The sequence below is a fragment of the Rutilus rutilus genome, assembly GCF_951802725.1.
Source record: "Rutilus rutilus genome assembly, chromosome: 24".
Lineage (NCBI taxonomy): Eukaryota > Metazoa > Chordata > Actinopteri > Cypriniformes > Leuciscidae > Rutilus > Rutilus rutilus.
Window position 1 is genome coordinate 10,284,775 of NC_140228.1, and position 23,927 is coordinate 10,308,701.

Consider the following 23,927-nt stretch of genomic DNA (forward strand, 5'->3'; position numbering starts at 1 on the left):
CCGCCCTCGCTCGTGAGCGAGCTGTCTGTCATCATAGTCCGCGCGTCATTGTTGATACGCTGGAGCACTGTCTATGAGCTGTGCTGCGTTCAAGTCCAAAATTGTCATGCCCTTCACTCGCTAACTTCCCTCCGTCTCGTTCACTCGGATGTACGTCATTGCTTACGATGCACGAGTGCCCACTACTGGCGGAAACTGCAATGGGCTGAATTGGAACGTCCTAAGCCCTTGATCACTTGGAATCAGCTGTGGAGTTGATTTATTATTTAAATTTTTTCCCTTTAAGAATTTCTAAAAGCGAGTCTAAAAGTGGACTGGAACGCAGCACAGAATGTCGTCTAAGCAATTGTGGTGTTCTGTTCTTGGGTGTAATAAGGAACACAGCAGTCATTTTGATGTTCCTAAATCCGAACCGCTGAAGATGCAGTGGCTGAGTTTGTTTTCGAAGGGAATATTCCCCACGATCAACGTCAATGCTTTCATGTTTGCGCGAATCATTTCACACAACAGACTGCTTTACAAACGAGGGTCAGTATAAAGCTGGTTTTGCTAAGAAGCTGCTCCTGAAAAAAGTATCGGTACCAACTATTCGTGTTCCTGCTGCACCTCCAGAAGAAGAAGTGAGTGTAACGTTTTATTAACCTTTATTTTAATATTTATATTAATCTTTGCAAATTGCTTGCACGCTTCATGATGAATGCGGCTGTTTACACTCAGGGTACATTATGGCATATTTTCTTACAATACTAATGAGAATTTTTAATTAAAGTATATTACAAACTTTTAATTTAGGAGTTATTTTTCTGCAGGCAAAAACATACAACTTGAAGCTGATGTGTTAAGTTTCTGATTATATTGTTCACAGACATTGATGTTGGGATATATTTAAAATGTGGATTTTAAAACGGTAATAAGGATATATTTCTTACCTGGCAAGTATTCAGTGAAGTGATCGATGCCCATGAGTGTGGTATGTCGATGTGTTTAGTTCTAATATTCAAACTGACAGCCAGCCTAAGCTTTGACGGATGTGATAATGTGTCTGAGGGGTGAACTATGTTTGATTTTGGGGTAATTATGAAATGTGCTGGAGATGTTAGTGGCTTAAATTGCATGTTACTCAGAGACTGACACGTTTGGCTTGTCAAAAATGTTACATTCAGCTATTTTTGTTTTTTGCATATTTGTTGATTTTTGAAAATAATATTTTTTTGTTGTTGTTTTTTTCGCCAGGAAAAGAGTGGTTTTGATGCACAATTTTTTTTTTTTTTTTGTCTCTTATAACTAAAATATTGTTTTAAACCCATGAAAATGCAGTTATAAAATAGGCCTATAATAGTGAAAAGTAACTTTTTAAAACTGTTGTTCCATAATTACCCCTTGGCATATATATTTATTTCTATTTATTCAGGCTGTGAAGTTTAACCTGATTTACTTAAATCAACATGAATATGTGGAGAAAAATTGAAAAGGACTTTTTCATGGTCACACAAGTTCATAAGACATAGGCTACCAACTTATTCTTGCAAATTAACATTTAATTATGGATGACGTTTACATAAGTAGCACAAGGAAGTACATACATCGTCATCAACCAACTGCTAATGTAAGAATAAAGATGCTAAAGAGAAAAGGTGTCATCGTTTCTGACAGAGACCTCTTGCACACATTCAGAAACATCAACCACAAGCAAAACCAGTTGTTGTTGCTGATCATAGTTTATTTGTAGTTGAGTGTACATTGAGTGAAATATATTTCAGTGTGAAATATAATATATAAGCTAATATTGTATTTAAACATTTGTTCTAAAACAGTTTCACTATAATTCAGTTTCTGAATAAAATTTATAAATTAAGAACTGTTACTGTCAAACTACATCATGTATTTGACAACATATATTTTAAATATTCAATTTAAATACACCTAATTTACTAACCATCACTTTAAATACCCTCTGATATTCTTCATTTGGGGTGACACTAGTGATCTTTGGGGTCTCTCCAGAGAGTACAAATGTAATCTACACTTTAGTTACTAACTGTAACAGAACAGATATGAACAGTTATAGGATATATTGAGTACAAATACATGACATGAACATCAAAATGCAATGAACTGAACAGCATAACAAATGAGCAAATAAAGCAGAAACTTTTGTCTCTTTCTCTCTCCCTCTCTGTGTATGTGTGTGTGTGTGAGTGTTCACATTGTCGATGTGTCAGTGTCACCTAATTTATTTTTGTGGTGGTTCCACATTATTTTACACACTATTTTATGTGAAAAATGCTAAGAGAGCAGTTTTTAGTCTCACAAATGTATTCCTCTGTGTGTGTTGTGTCTGATTTTGATGATGAATTTTGTCCATTTTCTCTGACCACGAGTGTGACTATTTTTTTCACGCTAACATTAAAACAGATATTATTACAATACTTTTTTTTTTTTTTTAGATCTAGAAAGGGTTGAGAGCTGTACAAAGTTTCATGCCATTTGGACAAAAATAACATTTTAAAAAAATTCAGCAAAAGTCATTTCCGGTTAAAAAGACCCCGAAGAACACCAAAGGGTTTTAAACTTTAGAAATATTTTAATATAATAATATATCATATTTTAAAACTCATAACTACTTGTAGATGTGTTCTCATTATGAGTTTGCTTTTAGACATTCATGATTCATGATCTGTCAGTTGATTGGGAAGATCCTCCCACAGGAGTGAGTTTACTGATAGATGATGCTGGTGGTGGCGTGGAAGTCAGGCTTTGTTTCTTTGAGCTCTTCTGTAAAACAAAACAAACACAATATGGATACAAGAATACTACTGTATACTTAACATGCAACACTTTATAAGATTTTGTTGTTACAAATTCAGGTATGTTTCACCACACTTGTTGGGTTTAACTTACAAAAGCTTAACTTTCTCCTTCACCCATCGTTGTCTCCAATCAAGACAGAACTCTCCTCGTTCAGTCTTAAAGCTGTTAAAGAGAATGAAAAAGTTAAAACAGAAATCTAGCATCAGATGCTGTTGATCTCTAATCATGACATGTTTTCTTTAGAGAAGAACTGGGATTCTTACACAACGGCCTTCATACATGGAAGACTTTGGTTTAGCAGCCTGAAACTGATGATAGGATCAGTCATCTTTGTTTTGGAGACGACAATACAGCATGTGATCGGCCTCTGATCAGAACCTGCTGAGATTGAAGAACAAGGTAAACCTCAATATTCTGCACCGTACCATCAGATATAATAATATACAAACAGTTTCAAGCACTTTACCTGTTATAGTCCAGATCACAGATGCAAAAACCACAACAGCCAAACTCCTCATGAGGATCCTTTGTGTCTCCATTGTCACGGTCGATCTTCAACTCTCACTGCTTGTGTTTGAGAGAATATATTCAAGACTCTTACTAGTTCACCTTAAATAGTCAATAAAGCAGAGCTTAACCCTTGTGCTTTGTTGAAAACCCTGTAACACCTTTTGTGTACTCTGTACCCTTTTAAAAATGGCTTGTAAATCATTTGTTATGCTATATTATCAACAATAATAATCAACAACAATAACTTGTTGTCTGTCAATTGGCACAGGTTTTGTATTTCTTTTTGGAACTGATTGATCGTAGGCCTCATCGATCTGAGCTCAGCCTGATTTGTGGATAAATTTGTCAATATTCAACAAAATATGGGGAATATCACACTAGTGTGCTTTAATATTTAACCAGGAAGTTTGTTTTGAAATGCTTTTATTTTGTACAAAATGGACCAAAGTCACACTTGTGGAGTTCCCAGTCAAAATGACCACCTTGCAATAAAAAATTGCTTGTAAATCACTTGTTACGCTTGTTAGGGGTTAACAGTTTAGGACCCAAGGACCAGATGTTTGAAAGAAGACCCGGAGTCAGAATTATAAAAAAACTGAAGAAAAGTTTTACTGAAGATAGTTTGCAGTTTCATCAGCAGAAGTCAACTTTAAGACTCACACAGGAGTTCGCAGGCCGCCCCGCTTACAGTTACAAAGATCACAGCAGTTATACCCTTCACCAAGGTCTAAGCTACGTCATTGCTTCAGGTTGCAGTATCTCATTGGCTAAGAAATTGATAAAAATAGTAATTTTCCACATATATACAGATAGACTGAAGCATATCTCCATAGACTATGCAGCTGACACTCGGACCCTGATGTTAGGCATGTCGTGACCTTCCAGGTCGCAGATTTGGGTTGCTGGGTGCCAGCATGTCCCGAACAACAACTCAGTCAATCTCCAACAATGCCAGTGGTTCCTTAACCTGTAACCAAGAAGACTAACACACATTACCCTGACCCCTATTTGTTTTAACAGGTTGAAGACCTTTCTCAAACACACCAGTCCCTATTTCATTTCTGGAAGCCGGGATAAATAAGCAAGCAATGTTACTGCATTCAGATATCAAATACTGACATTAAAGAATACATTTAAAGAACATTTCAGTGAACACACTGGTAACTTCTATAACAAAGTAAAATCTCCAGAAAAGTCATTCAAATCATTTGATATTTAGAAGGAAAAATATTGATTAATACCTTGATTATAATCACTCATTACATATACATTGAAGCAGCAGTGGATTCCAATCCTCCCCCTTCATGCTATATCACCAAATATTGGATTCAATCTTTTTGTCAACTTGTTTTGTTTCCATTAGGACAGGTTTCATATTTGTTTTTGAAACTGATTGATCTGAGCTTCATTGATCTGACGATAAAGTTAAAGATAAAGAGATCTGAGAAAGAAAGCCTGTAATACTCAAAATAGTTTGTTTGTTTGTTTGTTTACATGAATGTGTGTGTGTGTGCGTTTGTGTGTGCACGGTAGTGTGAGTGTGCATATCCATGCATGCACAGGTCCGAGGCCTTTATCTTTGCAAGCACACATGCAATTATGTGAACATGAACATGATGCTCCTGAACACTAAATGTTTGTCTTATTTGAAAACATATATTGTCTGATCTATTGTCAATCTCACCATTCATTTTCAATGGATGGTCATTTTTTTACCAATATAAGCTCAGATTAATGAGGCCTACAATCAGTCAGTTTACAAAATAAACACAAAACCTTTTTAAAACTAATTTAAAGAAAACAAGCTGACAAAAAGATTGAATCCAATTAATATTTGGTGATAATATTATAGCAAAATTCAGATTCAAAAGGTACTTTTTGTAGGCTGTTCATTTTTGACCGGGAGCTCCACAAGTCTGACTTTGTTCCATTTTTAACAAAATAAAAGCATTTCAAAACAAAACATTGATCTATGATCAATAATAAAAATAAAAAACCTGTCCTAATTGAAAGAAAACAAGTTGACAAAAATATTGATTCCAATATTTGGTGATAATATAAAATAATGAGAAATTTATAAACAATTTCTTTAGACCGGTGGTCAGATCTGACAGGAACACCACAAGTGTAAAGCTTACGACCCACTAACTACGTTCTGCATTAGAGAAATAGTTCTCTTAAAAATGAAAATTCTGTCATCAAATACTCACCCTCAAGTTGTTTCAAACCTGTATGAATTTCTTTCTTCTGCTGAACACAAAGGAAGATATTTTGAAGAATGTCAGTAAAAAAAAAAATAAAGAAAAAATATGGAAGTAAATGGGGTCCATCAACTGACATTCTTCAAAATATCTTCTTTTGTGTTCAGCAGAAGAAATAAATTCATACATGTTTGAAACAACTTGAGGGAGAGTAAATGATGACAGAATTTTCAGTTTTAAGTGAACTAGTCTATTCCTTTAATAACCGAATATAGGCTAGTACAGATCTAGTTTTAAAGAAAACATCTCACCACAATGTTATTTTTGTAATCTTGAATCTGAAACTCTCACACATTTATTTTGTAATTGTAAATATTCTGACTATAAATATAAAATATAAGACTTTTGGAAGCAAGTAGCCTATCTATCATGGTTTTTGATACATTCTTAAAATCAAAATAGATGAGTCTATAAGACTTAATACTGGCTCCGGAATTGATAACACATTAAAGGTAATAATTCTTCTTGAGTCGTTTCATGTACATAAAGCTTATAAGTCATGTCTATTACACGGTACACCCTCCTTTAAGTTTTTCCTAAAGATCTTAAAATGACTCATTGAATTCAATTACTAAAAATAATAAGTGTATAAAAACATCTCTTACTAAAAAGAAAAAGAAATAAAAAACAAATAAAATAAAATAAAGTAATTTGTAGAATTTAATGTTTTACTCTGTACGATGTAAGATACATGTGACCCCAATTTCAGTTTTGGCTTCTGTTTGATGTTAAATGTCATTGTATGTTTTCTGAAAGTTGAATAAAAAAAGGACTGAACTAGTTATAAATTAGCTAATAGTTACTAAGTTCTAGTGTGGACTTTACGTTCCAATTTAAGTAAGAAATTGTGTATACTGTATACTGTTCGGGACCGTTAGTTTGATGAGAATAACCGAGGTCTGATATCTGAAAGGTTTTTATTTTATTTTTCTCCTTATCACTAACATTTAGATATCTAAATCAAATTAAACACCATCAATAAAAATAACTAGCTAGGTTAGCTGATTACCTTAAAGTCCATAGCAATCAGGTCGTACTTTATCAGATAAGCGGATGCAATGAGACCTCGAACTTTTCCTGTTTGTTCCCATGGTTTGTTCATGTGACGTTCGCCATAACCTCTAGTAGTCGGTCAACCAAACCTAGTGCGCCATCTCCTGGGGGAGCGACGTTTACAAAAACCGAGCCCAGTAAAACTTGACTGATATCCTTGTCTGTCCAGATAGATTCCCGAGGAAGAATTATTTTACCCTCACAATATTTTAGCAATCATGTCCTGTCTCCTGTATTTGCTACTGTTTAGATATCACATCTAATCAGAAGCCTTTAAGAGAAGTTTTAATGTGTTTTAATTAAATTATGCTATTGACATTGTGTCTTTGCAGTGCGTGTGTATTCTCAGATTATTGTTATGATGCCAATTTGTGGCTTAATTTAAATTGAGCAGCAATACTGCTGTGGTTAAAGGGACATGTCAAGCATTTATTTATTTATAATTTATTTATTTAAATGTTGCTGAGGAATGACTTAAAGCATAAAGCATACAGTACACTCCATAAATGTTCCTAAAGAGTGGTGAAAATTGATAAGCCATAGCTTATGGATCCAGTGAATTATCCACAGCATTTATTTAGGGGAATGTTCAACAAACATATTCATTAGTAAACAGGTATGAAAGCTACAATAACAAAAGAAGAAAGAAAGAAAGAAAGAAAGAAAGAAAGAAAGAAAGAAAGAAAGAAAGAAAGAAAGAAAGAAAGAAAGAAAGAAAGAAAGAAAGAAAGAAAGAAAGAAAGAAAGAAAGAAAGAAAGAAAGAAAAATAGGCAAATGTGCATGCATGCAGGACAGCTGTATTTGCCAACTGTGGAAGTACTGACCACACAGTCCAACCTTCCACATTCTGAACATTCAATCTAAGGAAGGAAGAACAAACTATAGAATAAGTTACATGTTATTGAAGAACAGTTACTTGTTTTGCAATGTATATGTATACATTTTTCTTAAATACTGCTCTCCATCTAATGTAATCATATTAGTAAATAAATGTCACAAGTTATATTACCTTTTATAGTAAGACCAATTTAACACACCATTACCCTTCATTGTGAAATGTTCACATCTCCTCTTTATATAATAGTGTTCCTTTCTTGAGCAGCTATCATATTGGTTATCCTGCAAAGTTTTTGATTTGTCTAACTTTAATTGCATCAATTTGCTGTGGCAGTATATGGCCTAACAGTGCCGGCCTGTGGGGTTGTGGGGCCCTATAGGCAAGATCATGAAAATTGGCCCCACTGGAGTAAAAAACTCTCATAACATTTTTATGAAGGAAGAGAAAGCACATGACACGACAATTTCAATATTTAAGTTTGTAAATGTGTATTAAGTGTAGCATTCAACATACATGAAAAAATATTTACATGAAACTCAAATAAATGAAATAAAATGTATGAATTGTACATAATTGTTTTTTTTTATATATAAATTATATATAACTTATATTAAAAAGAATTAGGCTGTAGATTGCTCAATATTTAAGTGTATAAAAGTGTAACATTCAACATACACATGAAAAAACACTAAGAAACTAATACATTTCAGCATAGCCCCTAGTACATAAAAGACAGAAAGCACACATAAAAAATAAAGCATATAAAATAAAGCATAAATTAAAGGTGTTTTTGTAAATGCATAAGATACTGGTACAATTATGCACAATGACTAGAAATGCAGTACATTTCAGCTTAAGGCCTTTATGATGATCACAATAACAAAAATGTTTTGCATTATTTAGAAATTTTATGGTGGTTTAAATATTAATTTGGTAAGAGGGAGAAACCTGTTTTTAGCGGGGTGGGCTGGGTTAGGACTGCATGATAATAATGAAACTGATAATCACGATTATTTTGCTCAAAATTATAATCGTGATTATTATTGACCATTATTCTCAGTTGAGAAATTGCAGAGAAAGAGACAGTTAACGTAAATTAATTGCATAATTAGCATATCAAATCTGTTTAAAAAATAACCAGTCTGTGAGACTATGACAGTCATTAGGCACATAAACAACACATACTCAGACAGGAGCTAATACCTTTTTCAATGTTCTTGTTTATAAAGCAGTCTGGTGAAATGATTCGCGCAAACATGAAAGCATTGACATTGATCGTGGGGAATATTCCCTTCGAAAACAAAACTCAGCCACTGCATCTTCAGCGGTTCGGATTTAGGAACATCAAAATGACTGCTGTGTTCCTTATTGCACCCAAGAACAGAACACCACAATCGCTTAGACGCCATTCTGCTCCAGCGTATCAACAATGGCAGACTATGATGTACAGGCACTGCCAACACACATTTCAGTACAATCAACTTGTAAAAGTGCATGTATCATTATATGACCCCTTTAAGACATTAAGTAAAGTTAACTGAAAAGTGTTAGTTAGAATCACTGTTGGATTTTACAGTGTACAATTACGAATATTTATTGTACTTAAGTTCTCAAATTCACATCTAGGTGCTCTCGAGTTTTGCTACTCTTTTACCTTCATACGAATGCCCCATGTTAACATTAGTGTGGTTTCTGAGCTTGACACTAAAATATGTTCAACTTCTTTGAAATTGCGTCAAATACGCAGGAATATACTGCAAAACCAAAGTACTTTATTCGCATACCAACCAGTGTATACAACTGGTGAAATATTCGTTTTTAATCGGTGATCCATGAAACAGGGCATGAATCTGTCGCCGTTTAACATCTGCTGGAAATATTTACCTAAAATCAACTGAAACAACCTGCAGAATCACCTTATCACGTTTGTCAGCGATGAATCTGAATTACGTTCAAGAGAAAACCTGCTCGTGCGGCGCCTTGAACGAGGTAAATACATTTTCTCACCACCTACCGAAACACTAGCCTGACTACGTCAGACTTCTTACTTCCGCTCAATTTCATTTCGCTTCTGTAGTTAGTCTGAAACAGTGTAATAGCTTTCCGTTTGCCTCCGGCCTGAAAACAGCCGGGCCAATCAACGAACAGAGGGCGGGCTGAGAGCCGTGACGTAGACGCTGATTGTACCGTGGATGCGCTGATTTTTACTTCACATAATCTGCAAAAGTCGCGCACAGCCATGTTCACTCCGGTATTTCGCTCGATGGTTTTGTTTTCGCATCATACATGTGTTTACAGTGGAAGTTAGATGCGGCTGAGCATGCGCATAACACACGCCATAACCAAACGTTATGTGATTGGCTTATGGGTAACCAATGATTTTAAACTTCAGACAAGCGCCCCCCGCGAGAGAGAAAACACTTCTCTATTATGCCATTCCAGACTCTGTCTACGAAGCAAAGCGAAGTAGCAGAGTTTGGTATTACCAGGCTACCGAAACACTGACAGTACACGAAAACACTATAATTACCATGGTATTATGTTTTTTTTTTTATGACATTCAGAACCATTGTATAGGCCTACAGTCACCATGTCCATGTCAGTAGATATGACATGGTACTGAGTCAGTACCATGTCACATGGATATAGCCTTGATAAAACAATGTTGTTTTTTATTCAGGAGCCTTCAATAGGCCTAAAGTGCATCCTCATGTTGTTGACTTACTTTCTTCTGTGGAAGACAAAAGAAGATATTTTAAAGAGAGTTAGAAGCTAAACAGTTTCTGTTTAAAAATACAATAGAAGTCAATGGGACATTTTTCAAAATATTGTTTTGTTCAGCAGAAGAAAACATCAGGGTGAGTAAATTATGACAGAATTTAAATTTTTTGGTGGACTATCTCTTTAATGATGGTGAATCCATTAATAGATTGCATTTAGCTATAGCACAGTTTTGTTTTCTTTATCAAGATCAAGATCGTCTTGTTTTCACACATACTGTATACAGTACGCACAGTGGCGCCTCCAAGGGGGGGCCAGGGGGGGCCACCACGGCCACCCCCAAAATGACACTGGCCACCCCATTGGCCCCCCCCAACCAGAAAGAGTGGAGTTTTTAGTATAGTGATTTTATTTTATAAATTAACATAGTTATTAATGAAACACTATATTAAAAAATTAAAATAATAAACTTTTAAACTATTATATGAGCTGTATAATACGCTCTCAACCCCTCCCCCTCTTTACGTGCATTGCGGCAACTTCGCGCACTTTACACGTGCAGCCGCCATAGCCGCAATACCGCGAAGCATGCAGCACATGGACATGGTTCGTTCAAGTTCAGGAGGATCAAGCAACGCAGGAGAGGAAACTTAATGTAAGTAAAACTTGGTTTTCGTATGTCATATAAAAACTCTGTCATTAATTGCTCACATTCGTGTCATTTCTAAACGTGTAAGACCTCCGTTCATCTCCAGAATGCAAATTAAGACAGCAGAGTATGACGTTCAAGGCCCAGAAAAGTTCCTAGATGATCGAAAAGGTAGTCTATGTGACATCAGTGGTTAAACTGTAATTTTACGAAGCTACGAGAATACTTGTGCAAATAAAACAAAAATAACAGCTTTATTCCACATTTTCATCTCTGTCTGCGTCACTTGTGTTGGTGGTGGCGCTGACCGACTCGATAGATTTCATACAGCGTGAGTCTTTCAATTAAATTTAAACAGCTTAGTTAAACAACAAGTTTTAATTTTATTAAATTGAACAAGCGCAACATTCAGCATTCAATCAAATAGGCCTATTCTAAAAGATGTAGGCTATTATTAATAATAATTTTATTTCAACACAATATCTAGTTATTTCGAAATAATGTGTGCATGCATCTGTAAATCCGGTGACGCGTGTATTGATTTTTATTAATAAACAAGTGTTTTCTCTAAAAGTGTCGACTCGGCTGCAAAGATGAAGTTGACGATCGCCATCTCTGTGTGAACGCGCCTATAGAGAGAAATGCACATAAATAAGCCTAATGGATTACATAATCAGAGAGTAGCCTTTTTCTTTTTTCGTTTTGAATTATTTCGTTTAAAGACATTTCAAGCTTTGTGTATTTGATTTATTTGTCATGTCTGTGTGAGGCATACACCGAGTTTCGTTAAGTTAGGATGTGCTAGTTCACGTACAATGCAACAATGCAAGTGAGCGCGCAGGCGCCTCCATTATATTTGTTTCGTAGCCTATTCATTAAATACAGGCAATTGGTTGATGAAAAATTGATTAAAATTAAGATACAATTTATACAAAATGAAATTCACTTTAAAGAAAGGCTTTTCTACAAAACAACTTCAACTTCAACGGTCAAAATCATGTCTGACCCGCTCCATGTCTCATATTGCACATCCTTACTCGCTGGTGTTGTTCTGTTCACTTTTCATAAATCAACATAAATGGAAAAAAAAAAATAACATTACAATATTTTAACAAATATGAAACTAAATGCGTTTTTTAATGGCTACAACATTATAGTAGGCCTACATACCCTCTAGTTGTACAAATTTCTGCACATTCATTTAATTCTGAATTTTGCACAAGTTGAAAGGTATTTGTTCAAATCAAGTTCACGGATAATTACGCGTGCATTTATTAATCATTATGATACTAAAATCCTAACAAATAGGCTATGCTATGTACAAAAAATCGAGCTTCCCCTCGATGTTGTTATTCAACAGATGAGCCCATAATATGAACGCATTTACACGTTAAGCATTTTCCTCCCATATAAAATCAATGTGGCTTAATGCAGATTAGAATATCCCCTTATTTTTTTTAAATAACGAGATATTATGTCGATACTAGGCTGTGTCCACCGCCTGGTCTCCTTTTTGATCAGCGGAAACGATTTTTGCTTGTTTCGGATCTGACTGTCCAGCGTATTTGAAAAAGTTAAGCAAACTTTCCTGTCTTTTTTACATTTTTCCTCTGAGTGAAACGATCGAGGCTATACAGCAATCTCGACTCGTACAACAAGCGCGCACGTCACAAATATTGAACACTACACAAAAAGTAATTTTTTTTTTTTTCATTTAGGCATTTAATTTTAGTGACACGGGAGGTGCCGGATGATGGATCCAATAAAAAAGTTTCCGGATCCAATGTCGGAGGTGACGGAACGTGCTTTGGAGATTTCAATCTCTGTCTCTCTTTCAGATCGTCGGCCCACTAGAGTTGGAGTGACTTGCTGTAAGGAAGTGTCGAAGGGAAGAATCCCTCCTGAAGTTAAACTGATTGGATACAGGCATCAGAATGCTCTGAGTCCGTGTGTGGATGCTATAGTGTAAGCTCTCTCTACACACATTTCACAGTTTTATATGCCTGATATTGTGTTCATTTCAGTGGTACTGTATATCTGTCCTGCAGATTCTACACAGAGAAAGACAAGTACTGCTCTGATCCAACAGCGCGCTGGATTCAATTCAGACTGAAAGGTACGATATTAATATGACATCTTAATATGATGCTTATGTATTGATAAAAAACACTTATAATGTGATCATCTTTCCTCCAGGTCTGAAGGAGATTCAAATCTATCTATATATCAATTTATTCAAAGAGAATATATATGTTTATTTAAGCAAAAAAGGTCCCCTTTAGCTTATGTGAAAGTTAAAAGAAGTTTCACTTAATTGCTTTCTTTTATCTCCTTTAAATTTTAAATGCACTTTTGGGGAAAAAATGGCACTGCTTACTTACATCCAGCCTTTTAAATGTAACAGTTTGGTCTGTATTTAATCATATTTAAGCTGAATCATTAAAGAAATATTGTGACCCTGGATCACAAAACCAGTCACATGTCGCACGGGTATATTTGTGCGCAATAGCCGACAATACATTGTATGGGTCAAAATTATGTATTTTTCTTTTATGCCAAAAATCATTAGGATATTAAGTAAAGATCATGTTCCATGAAGATATTTTGTACATTTCCTAGCGTAAATATATAAAACATTTATTTTTGTGAGTGAATGCAGCACAATCGCGAACATAAATGGTCAACTTTAAAGGCGATTTTCTCAATGTTTCGATTTTTTGCACCCTCAGATTCCAGATTTTCAAATTGTATCTCAGCCAAATATTGTCCTATTGTCCTTTTTGTCCCAATTTAAAACAAATTGACCCATGTGACTGGTTTTGTGGTCCAGGTTCACATATAAATAGGCTAGTTTCACCCACGTATTATTACGAATCAGAATTACTTTCTCTCTTCTTCTCACTTATAATCAGAGTCGGACAGTAACGGAGTAGCCTACATTTACTTGAGTACAGTACTTAAGTACAATTTTGAGGGATCTGTACTTTACTCGAGTATCATTTTTGGGGAGTACTCATGACTTTACTCAAGTACATTTGAGAGGCAAATATTGTACTCTTTACTCCGCTACATTTCTATCCATAACCGTGAGTACCCGTTACTACTTTAAAAAAAAAAAAAAAAAAGGAAAAAAGAAAAATCTCGGAAACCCTCAATTTGTTGTTTCCCTCTCAAACGTGATTGGATTGTGCAGGCGCCACTGATTGGGACAGCCTATCAGCAATCACCTTCAGCTTTCCGCCAAAGTCAACTCCATGGTCAGATTTAGATAAGAGACGAAACCATGGACGAAACAATGGATGAAGACGCAGCAGGTCCATCCCGGGAATGTGCCAACCCGTGGCCCCACCTCGCCAGACTATTTCAATTTTCTGAACAAGTTAATGATCGTTTTCGCTTCAAGTGTTTGCTGTGTTTACCAATGTAAGCACTGTGGCAGTAGTAATGCAATATTTAGAAATTGATACTCAAGTACTTTTAAAAACAAGTACTTCACTACTTTTACTTAAGTAGACATCTGACTGTAGTACTTTTACTTGTACTTGAGTCAAATTTAGCAAGGGGTATCTGTACTTTTACTCAAGTAATGAAGCTGTGTACTCTGTCCGCCTCTGCTTATAATACTTTTGCTTCCGAGTCCTATTTGAGGTAAAAAAAAAAGAGCCAGTCCCCATTGACTGTAATGGAAATAAATATATCAGCATACTAATATTTCTCAGATTATAAGAGAATTTTCGTTTTTGGGTGAAACATTTCTCTACATAGTATGTAGTATACTAATTAATTGTGTTACAGTAATAGAAAGTTCGCCCTCTAGTGGAGAACAGCACCTAATGCACAGAGTTGGTCATGCAATTTATCAGCCAAAAAACTCTCATCCAGTGTCTACTTGGCTTAGCAACTAAACAAATGAAGCATGTTATGGGATAGATTCACAAGCAAAGACATAAACAGAAAAAAACATGAACCAAGTAACAACTTTGCATACTGTACGTACACACATCCCCAAACAAGACGTTAAAAAACAAAAAGAGTAGGAAATACTTCCCATTCCATACATGAAAAAAATACATGCCGTGTTGGTGAAATCATATTTTATATATATTAAAAATATTGGGAAGTTATATAGGTCCGTGTACTTTTTTGATCATTTCATTTCCTGTTTGGAATGGAATAACGAGAAATGAACATTTTATTCGTTTTTTAGTTTAGTTTAAAAAACGAAAAATGAGATTTTGGCTTGACACATTAAGCAGACAGAACGCAAGTACGACGCGATGGCGTCATGAATATGCTAATTGACGTATGGCGTCATCTAGAGCAGCGACTTTTAGGGAAGGCGCTACTTTCCTTTGAAAATAGTTCACAACACTTACATAAACAAACAGGAAAAGTTCGAGGTCTCATTGCATCCGCTTGTCCGATAAAGTAGCCTACGACTTGATTGCTATGGACTTTTAAGGTAATCAGCTAACCTAGGTTATTTTTTATTTTTTTTTATTGATGGTGTTTAATTTGATTTAGATATCTAAATGTTAGTGATAAGGAGAAGAAAAAAATATAAACTTTCAGATATCAGACCTCGGTTATTCTCATCAAACTAACGGTCCCGAACAGTATAGGGTTGCACCAGCCATTCACAATTTCTTACATTGGAACGTAAAGTCCACACAAAGGGCTGAGTAATATTAGCTAATTTGTAACTAGTTCAGTCCTTTTTTCATTCAACTTTCAGAAAAACATACAATGACATTTAACATAAACCAGAAGCCAAAACTGAAATTGGGGAACACATCTTACATCGTACAGAGTAAAACATTAAATTCTACAAATTACTTTATTTTCTTTTTTTTTAGTAAGAGATGTTTTTATACACTTATTATTTTTAGTAATTGAATTCAATGAGTCATATGTTAAGATCTTTAGGAAAAACTTAAAGGAGGGTTTTATAGACATAAGCTTTATGTACATGAAACGACTCAAGAAGAATTATTACCTTTAATGTGTTATCAATTCCGGAGCCAATATTAAGTCTTATAGACTCATCTATTTTGATTTTAAGACTGTATCAAAAACCATCATAGATAGGCTACTTGCTTCCAAAAGTCTTCAGAGTATTTACAATTACAAAATAAATGTGTGATGAGTTTCAGATTCAAGATTACAAAAATAACATTGTGGTGAGATGTTTTCTTTAAAACTAGATCTGTACTATATTTGATTATTAAAGGAATAGCCTAGTTCACTTAAAACTGAAAATTCTGTCATCATTTACTCTCCCTCAAGTTGTTTCAATTACAAAATAAATGTGTGAGAGTTTCAGATTCAAGATTACAAAAATAACATTGTGGTGAGATGTTTTCTTTAAAACTAGATCTGTACTATATTCGGTTATTAAAGGAATAGCCTAGTTCACTTAAAAATTAAAATTCTGTCATCATTTACTCTCCCTCAAGTTGTTTCAAACATGTATGAATTTATTTCTTCTGCTGAACACAAAAGAAGATATTTTGAAGAATGTCAGTTGATGGACCCCATTTACTTCCATAGTATTTTCTCCTTTATTTTTTACTGACATTCTTCAACATATGTTCCTTTGTGTTCAGCAGAAGACAGAAATTCATACAGGTTTGAAACAACTTGAGGACGAGTAAATGATGACAGAATTTTCAGTTTTAAGTGAACTAGTCTATTCCTTTAAGAACAAAATAAAGTACAGATCTAGTTTTAAAGAAAACATCGCACCACAATGTTATTTTTGTAATCTTGAATCTGAAACTCTCACACATTTATTTTGTAATTGAAACAACTTGAGAGCGAGTAATTGATGACAGAATTTTCATTTTTAAGAGCATTTCTCTAATGCAGAACGTAGTTAGTGGGTCGTAAGCTTTACACTTGTGGTGTTCTTGTCAAATCTGACTACTGGTCTACAAAAATTGCTTTTAAATTTCTCATTATTTTATATTATTACCAAATATTGGATTCAATCTTTTTGTCAACTTGTTTTATTTCAATGAGGACTTTTTTTTTTTTTTTTTTTTTTTGATCTGATTGATCGTAGACCTCTTTATCTGAGCTTATGCACCTAATTTTTTGACCAAAAAAAAACATTATTCTTGTGTAATTTTAACAATATTGCATAAAATGTAAAATTATTCTGTACACTGTATCACACTAGTGTGCTTTAATGTTTATCTAGGAAGTTTGTTTTGAAATGCTTTAATTTTGTACAAAATGTAGGCCTCATTAATCTGAGCTTATATTGGTCAAAAATGACCATCCATTGAAAATGAATGGTGAGATCGAAAATACATCAGACAGTATACTGTATGTTTTCAAACATTTAGTGTTCAGGAGCATCATGTTCATGTTCACATAATTACATGTGTGCTTGCAAAGATAAAGGCCTCGGACCTGTGCATGCATGGATATGCACACTCTCACTGCCGTGAACACACACACACACACACACACAAACACATTCATGTACACAAACAAACTATTTTGAGTATTACAGGCTTTCTTTCTCACAGATCACTTTATCTTATCATCAGATCAATGAGGCCTACAATCAATCAGTTTCAAAAACAAATATGAAACCTGTCCTAATTGAAACAAAACAAGTTGACAAAAACATTGAATCCAATATTTGGTGATATAGCATAACAAGCGATTTACAAGCAATTTTTTGTAATTTATTTTTGACCGTGAACTCCACAAGTGTGACTTTGTTACATTTTATATAAAATAAAAGCATTTCAAAACAAACTTCCTAGTTAAATATTAAAGCACACTAGTGTGATATTCCCCAAATTTTGACAAATTTATCCACAAATCAGGCTTTCATTACTCAAAAGCTGAGGTGCATGAGCTCAGATCGATGAGGCCTATGATCAATCAGTTCCAAAAAGAAATACAAAACATGTGACAATTGACAGACAACAAGTTGATAAAAAGATTGAATGCAATATTTGGTGATAATATAGCATAACAAACGGTTTACAAGCAATTTTTAAAAGGCCGGTCATTTTTGACTGAGTACACAAAGTTTTACAGGGTTTTCAACAAAGCACTAGGGTTAAGCTCTGCTTTATTGACTATTTAAGTCAAACTAGTAAGAGTCTTGAATATATTCTCTCAGACACAAGCAGTGAGAGTTGAAGATCGACTGTGACAATGGAGACACAAAGGATCCTCATGAGGAGTTTGGCTGTTGTGGTTTTTGCATCTGTGATCTGGACTATAACAGGTAAAGTGCTTGAAACTGTTTGTATATTATTATATCTGATGGAATGATGCAGAATATTGAGGTTTACCTTGTTCTTCAGTCTCAGCAGATGCTGATAAGAAGATGATCACATGCTGTAGAGTCGTCTCCAATGTACAGTAGAGTGATCCTATCATCGGTTTCAGGCTGCTAACCAAAAGTCACATGGAGTGTGAAGGCCGTCATGTAAGAATCCCAGTTCTTCTCTAAAGAAAACATGTCATGATTAGAGATCAACAGCATCTGATGCTAGATTTCTGTTTTAACTTTTTCATTCTCTTTAACAGCTTTAAGACTGAACGAGGAGATTTCTGTCTTGATTGGAGACAACCATGGGTGAAGGAGGAAGTTAAGAAGCTTTTGTAAGTTAAACCCACAAGTGTGGTGAAACATACCTGAATTTGTAACAATATAATCTTATAAAGTGTTGCATATTTAGTATACAGTAGTATTCTTGTATTCACATTGTTTTTTTTGTTTTTTTTTGTTTTTTACAGCAGAGCTCAAAGAAACAAAGCCTGACTTCCACGCCACCACCAGCATCATCTATCAGTAAACTCACTCCTGTGGGAGGATCTTCCCAATCAACTGACAGATCATGAATCATAAACATCTAAAAGCAAACTCGTAATGAGAACACATTATTAGAAATTTATTTATTAGGATTAACCCATTGAGATGAATCATCTCATTTTCGAGGTGGTTACGCCACATGTAAGTAACCATGTTTATTCTAATGCCTGATCTGTGGTCAGTGATTTCTGATGTGTAATTATTCAAGATCAGACAGATTATCTTCTCTCAAACTCGTTGAATACTGTTTATGTATCAGTAAATCAAGCCAGTGACTAAAAGATCAACTTCACATCGGTTCTCTTAGTAGGATGAAAATAATCGTATTTAAACTGTTTAAATTATATACAGAATGCGATCAAAGAACGCTCCATTTCTTTGAAAATGGAAATGGAAAATGCAAAACCACCCAGGCTAGAAAAAATGCCTTATATTTCGAAATAATGACAATCTTTGATGTAAAAAATCATACTGACATTATAGGGGCACCCCAGGAAACATTATAAAATAATAACATAATCCAGTTCATGACCCCTTTAACAAACTGATTGTTTCTAAAAGGGTTTATTCAAACACTGTTTGTTTTTTAACTAATTAAATGTTGATTAACTGAACCAATCCACTCTAATACCCTTTCAAACAAACATCATGCATTAAAATAAGAAGATATAAACTCATTTGCAGTATTGCGGTGAAAATTTGTTTTTTCTCTGAAATGATCACACACTTTCTGGACCGGCTGTGGTCTGTAGCTCAGATACAACAGCACATTTCACATTAGTGGTTCACTGTGGTAAAGCGCTATGTGTGGTTATAAATGTCCAGTGTGACTGACAACTATGAAAAACAAGATGTGGTTAATGGTCACTAAACTATATGGTTGGCATTAAAAACATTTAGGATATTCAAAAGTCATACCTATACATCACCCACAAGCAAATGCATCCAAAAGTTTTACTTCTTTGTTTGTATGCACTTCTTTAGAAGTGTTGCTTTTTGCTTCTTTTTTTTTACTGTTCGTAATCTCATCAAAAATAACTAACATAAAAGAAAACACATTGATAATAAATGTATCCATAAAGCCAATGTTGTTTAAAGTTTAGTCAGAAATTGGTGCTTTATGATTCCACATAATCACAACAAGATAATTTGTTTTAACATATTCAGTGCAAATTCAATAACTTGTTAATGTGTGTGAGCGCAAAACATGTTAAGTGTATAAAGAATTTTGAAATTATGATTTAACAAATATTATTCAGTGGTGTATAAATAACTTCAGTCGGTGTCCATTCCTCACGTCTCATCATAAAATGACCAAACTTTATTTCACCCTGGAAAGCAAGAAGAACGAGAATGTCATCAGCTTAAAGATAACTGAATCAAAATCAGAGTCAGAATGAGCTTTATTCGCCAAGTGTGCGCAAACACACGAGGAATTAGTTTCGTTTTTTTTTCAGGAGCTCTTGCATACATATTTACATTTATGACAAGAACAGAAAGAATATTTAAATAATAAATATATATTATATAATTAAAATATATAAATAATGTGTAAATAATGTGAAAATAAATAAATAATGTGGTATACATCTGATTTACAACAGATTTGTGCATTATGTACTGTATGTACAGCTGTATAAATAAAATATATATGTATTTATACAATATCTAATTTTTGCCTCTCAAATACTGACAATAAAATCATGTTTAAGTAATATTCACCTTTCTGTAGTTTTGTTCGTCTCCAACACACACAGACACTTGACACCAGTAACAGCAGCAGAAGCACACAGACGACAGGCAGCCACGGGCTGATACTGAGGATCACTGAATCATGATTTAAAATATCTCCAGTGCTCATCTACACACATAACAGAAAAAGGTTTCTAATTCAGTTTGAGGTTTGATACATAAAATGACGCAAAATAAATGAAGTTCACATCTTTGTTTTAACTAGCAAATTAAATAAAAAAAAATACACTAGGAAAGTGTTAAATAATCTGTGGAAATATGTTACCTTCATAGTCCAGTTTTGTGCAGTGAGATTGCTCAGTCCTATAGTCCATACAGCAGTAGAGCATCAGATCAGTGTCTGTGATGTTCATCAGAAGCAGAGAGTGAGTGTTTGTAGGAGAACTGAGAGCTTTTATCCGCTCAGTGTAACTTGGGTGAATATTGGAGGGTTCTGGTTTAGAGTAACCCGCATACAGATGTTCTAGTTTCAAGATTCTTACAAATGTTTGGTTTCCGTTTGTAATGATCCAAGTGATCTCTGTATCATCTTTAATGCTACAGGGGAGAGTTGTGTTTCCTCCTGGATGAACTTTCACTGATGATCCTTCAGTGAGAATAAGTGAGATAACAGTGAAATCTAGAGATGAAACAATAAACAATACAAACTTCACCGCAATCACTTGACAATCTGGATCTGATTATTGACATTTATTCATGTAGCAAATGTTTTTTGACAAAAGCAACTTACAAACAAGAAATATCACAAGCAATTTATCATACAAAAAGTAAAATGAGAACACTTGGATTTCTTGATCATTTCATATACTCACATATAATTATGACCGCCGGTAGCGTAGCTAGCGAAAGCGGTCATATAGGGATTGTCAAAGTTTTTTTTTTTTTTTTTGTCATCTACTGAATTTTTCGTCAACGATACCAGAGACACCGAAACACCGGGGAACATGAAATTTGGTGGGCATGTAGCCCCACTAGACTTTTACGGAAAAATTTCGTTTGGTCCCCGGGGGTCAGAACTGCACCATATTTCATGTGTATGATTAACTTGACATCCTCTGGGGGTATGCTAAGTTTCGTAGAATTTCATCCATGGGGGGGTATAAAATAAATTCATTTATGTGCACATTTAGTGACTGTACACTCATCGGCCTGTAGATGGTGCTGTTGAGCGAAGGGTTGCTGGTTTAGGATGATACTGTCACACACACACATGCAGGAATATAAACAAACGCAAGCATGCACACACACTGACATCCACACGCACAGACACACAGACACAAACACACACGCGCACACACACATGTACGCACGCATACATACACGCACAGACACACACATACACAAACACACACACATACACACACACAGACAGACATGCACATACTACTACTTTTTTTAGGTATCAGCCATATACCCGATTTACCAATACCCAATGTGTTATGCTTGGGCAGTATACTAATGAGGTGGGTGGGACATGTTTCATGCCATGTTAGATCACATCCTGAGAGTCTACGCTTTCAGAAAATATATAGTTTATATAGTTGAATCAGTTTTCTCTTCATGGTACAGACCAAAATGTATTATGTGTACACTTTCTTCACCTAAATCCATAAAATCCCATTAATTTCAATGGGACATTTACTTAAGTGTTCTACTAGGTACAGTGGGAATGAGTTTAATTTTGTTTGTTTTTTGTTTAAAAAGCTGTTTGTTGTTACCAATGTAGCACGAAAAAGACTTGCTTGAACACAATAAGTGTGTTTTTGAAACTCATTTTTATAATACATTATGTAGGGAAAACCACTGTTATGAATGTGACATTTTCACATTACGGATGTTAAGTGTCTAAACTAATGACTTTTGATATAAAACTTAAATAGTAATAGCAAATAATTACAAAACTCTAAATTATCCATGATCCACAGGAATACTCCAGACAGTCTTTTAAAATATACAACTTATATACATAAACACGCAATACAGCCAAATTGCTCCTCGTCATTTATTTTTGTGGAAAGCCAGTGCAGGCCTGAGCGGCGGTCATATTTTGTACCGCCATGCGGTACATCTAGTTTGTATCAGGATCATGTTCTTGATCTCTTTTTGTGATTTGTAGCCATGAATTTACATCTGTGTTTTTTGTGATTCATTTTTATGTGTGGATGCTATAAGTAAGAGCTCGTTCATGGTTAGCTGTGGAGGCAAAGAACCTCCCAATGTGAAAACAAATGATTATACTGACTGGAACTTCCAGCCAATCAGAATTGAGTATTCAGACAGACCATGGTCGATTTGTTGCTAAAAGTTACTAAATTATGTTATGTCATTGCGTGATATTGCATGATAACCAGGTATTTCTAAAACAGAGATCACCACCCACTCACCATTTATACTACAACAGATCATTTGGTCACACTTTACCATTTGATACAATACCTATACTTGCATGTTATAGCGCACCAAAGCTAAACTCTAACCCCTAATCTTAACCCTACCCTTAGTTCTAATACATCAAGCTTATTGGCAGTAAATGTGGGAATTTACAATAGTAAAGTCCAGTAACAATAGTTCATACTGTAGGTATTTACAGGTTGTTGTTTTTTTTGTTTGTTTGTTTTTGCTTTGGTACTATTTCCACAAGTAAAATGTACATTTTCAAAACTCTTAGTGCCAATATCACAAAAGATCATCAAAAGTGCACTTTTTTAAAAACATTTTAGCATGTTTTCAATTGTGTTAGTACAATACACAAAATCAAAAAGTATCCTTTTCACAACTTAAAATAAGTGTTTCGTCTACATAAATGTTTCATTCACAGTAACTGCCTTTCATAAAGCTCTTACTATCAAACTTTTGATTTGTCTCTCTTCTTGTTCAGTTTAATACATTTGTCTATTATTTAATCCAACTGAACTTAATGGTTAATCAAAGAATCAGTTGGTACACTTCTAGTGAGATATTTGCAATTTGTGAACATACAGTATAGCAGGATAGAGTATAAAGGGAGAGGAAACAGTCAATGACTGTATAGTACAGTAAGTACATCAGTAGAAGGGAGACAGATGGCATCAAATACAGCATTTTGCATTACAGAATGTATGCCATGTGATGCTTTAAACAGATTACCATTGTAGAGACTGCCACATTACTGAACTTCACCCTTCATCTGTAAAGCTCAACTACAGTTGATATCTGTAAATCACGAAACTACAGTTCAGTCATATGGTACAGGGGGAACATTTACTGTATTGCCAGCAAACTGAGTTTATCACAAAACCTCATGGGTTTCATAACTTCATCACACCTTTTCATAACACACTAGATAGATACTGTTACAAACATTATGGATTCAATTACATAAGTTAGGTAAGGTAAGTGTATTGACTAATGTGGCAACTGTATTACTGTAATTATATCTGCAACAAGAGTGATTTGAAACATGTATCTTACATTGTTTGCTGTTGAATGAACTGACTGTTAAAAGTACT

The 23,927-nt window shown here is 34.6% G+C and overlaps 1 protein-coding gene across 6 annotated transcripts; it reads right to left on the reverse strand.

Moving 5' to 3' along the window:
• Nucleotides 1–987: 987 nt before the first annotated feature.
• On the reverse strand, nt 988–6,693 carry LOC311283713 (C-C motif chemokine 8-like). 6 transcript variants are annotated; one of them, XM_084398324.1, is made up of 5 exons: nt 6,592–6,693; nt 3,278–3,378; nt 3,075–3,189; nt 2,902–2,973; nt 988–2,775 (listed from the first exon to the last, which is right to left on the reverse strand). In XM_084398324.1, the coding sequence occupies exons 2-5, from the start codon at nt 3,348–3,350 to the stop codon at nt 2,751–2,753; spliced, it is 285 nt and encodes a 94-aa protein (XP_084254450.1). In that variant the 5' UTR covers nt 3,351–3,378; nt 6,592–6,693; the 3' UTR covers nt 988–2,750. The 6 variants fall into 6 exon arrangements, with proteins under 6 accessions (XP_084254450.1, XP_084254447.1, XP_084254448.1 ...); XM_084398321.1 differs by having other exon boundaries at nt 3,075–3,192; XM_084398322.1 differs by having other exon boundaries at nt 3,278–4,288.
• Nucleotides 6,694–23,927: the final 17,234 nt, after the last annotated feature.

What these genes read in the sequence shown, in the direction of transcription:
- LOC311283713 (XM_084398321.1), bottom strand. Translation starts at nt 3,350, where the DNA reads ATGGAGACACAAAGGATCCTCATGAGGAGTTTGGCTGTTGTGGTTTTT. An exon ending in TGTGATCTGGACTATAACAG is followed by an intron (nt 3,193 to 3,277) that starts GTAAAGTGCTTG and finishes CTTCAATCTCAG; the next exon opens with CAGGTTCTGATCAGAGGCCG. An exon ending in CCATGTATGAAGGCCGTTGT is followed by an intron (nt 2,974 to 3,074) that starts GTAAGAATCCCA and finishes TCTCTTTAACAG; the next exon opens with CTTTAAGACTGAACGAGGAG.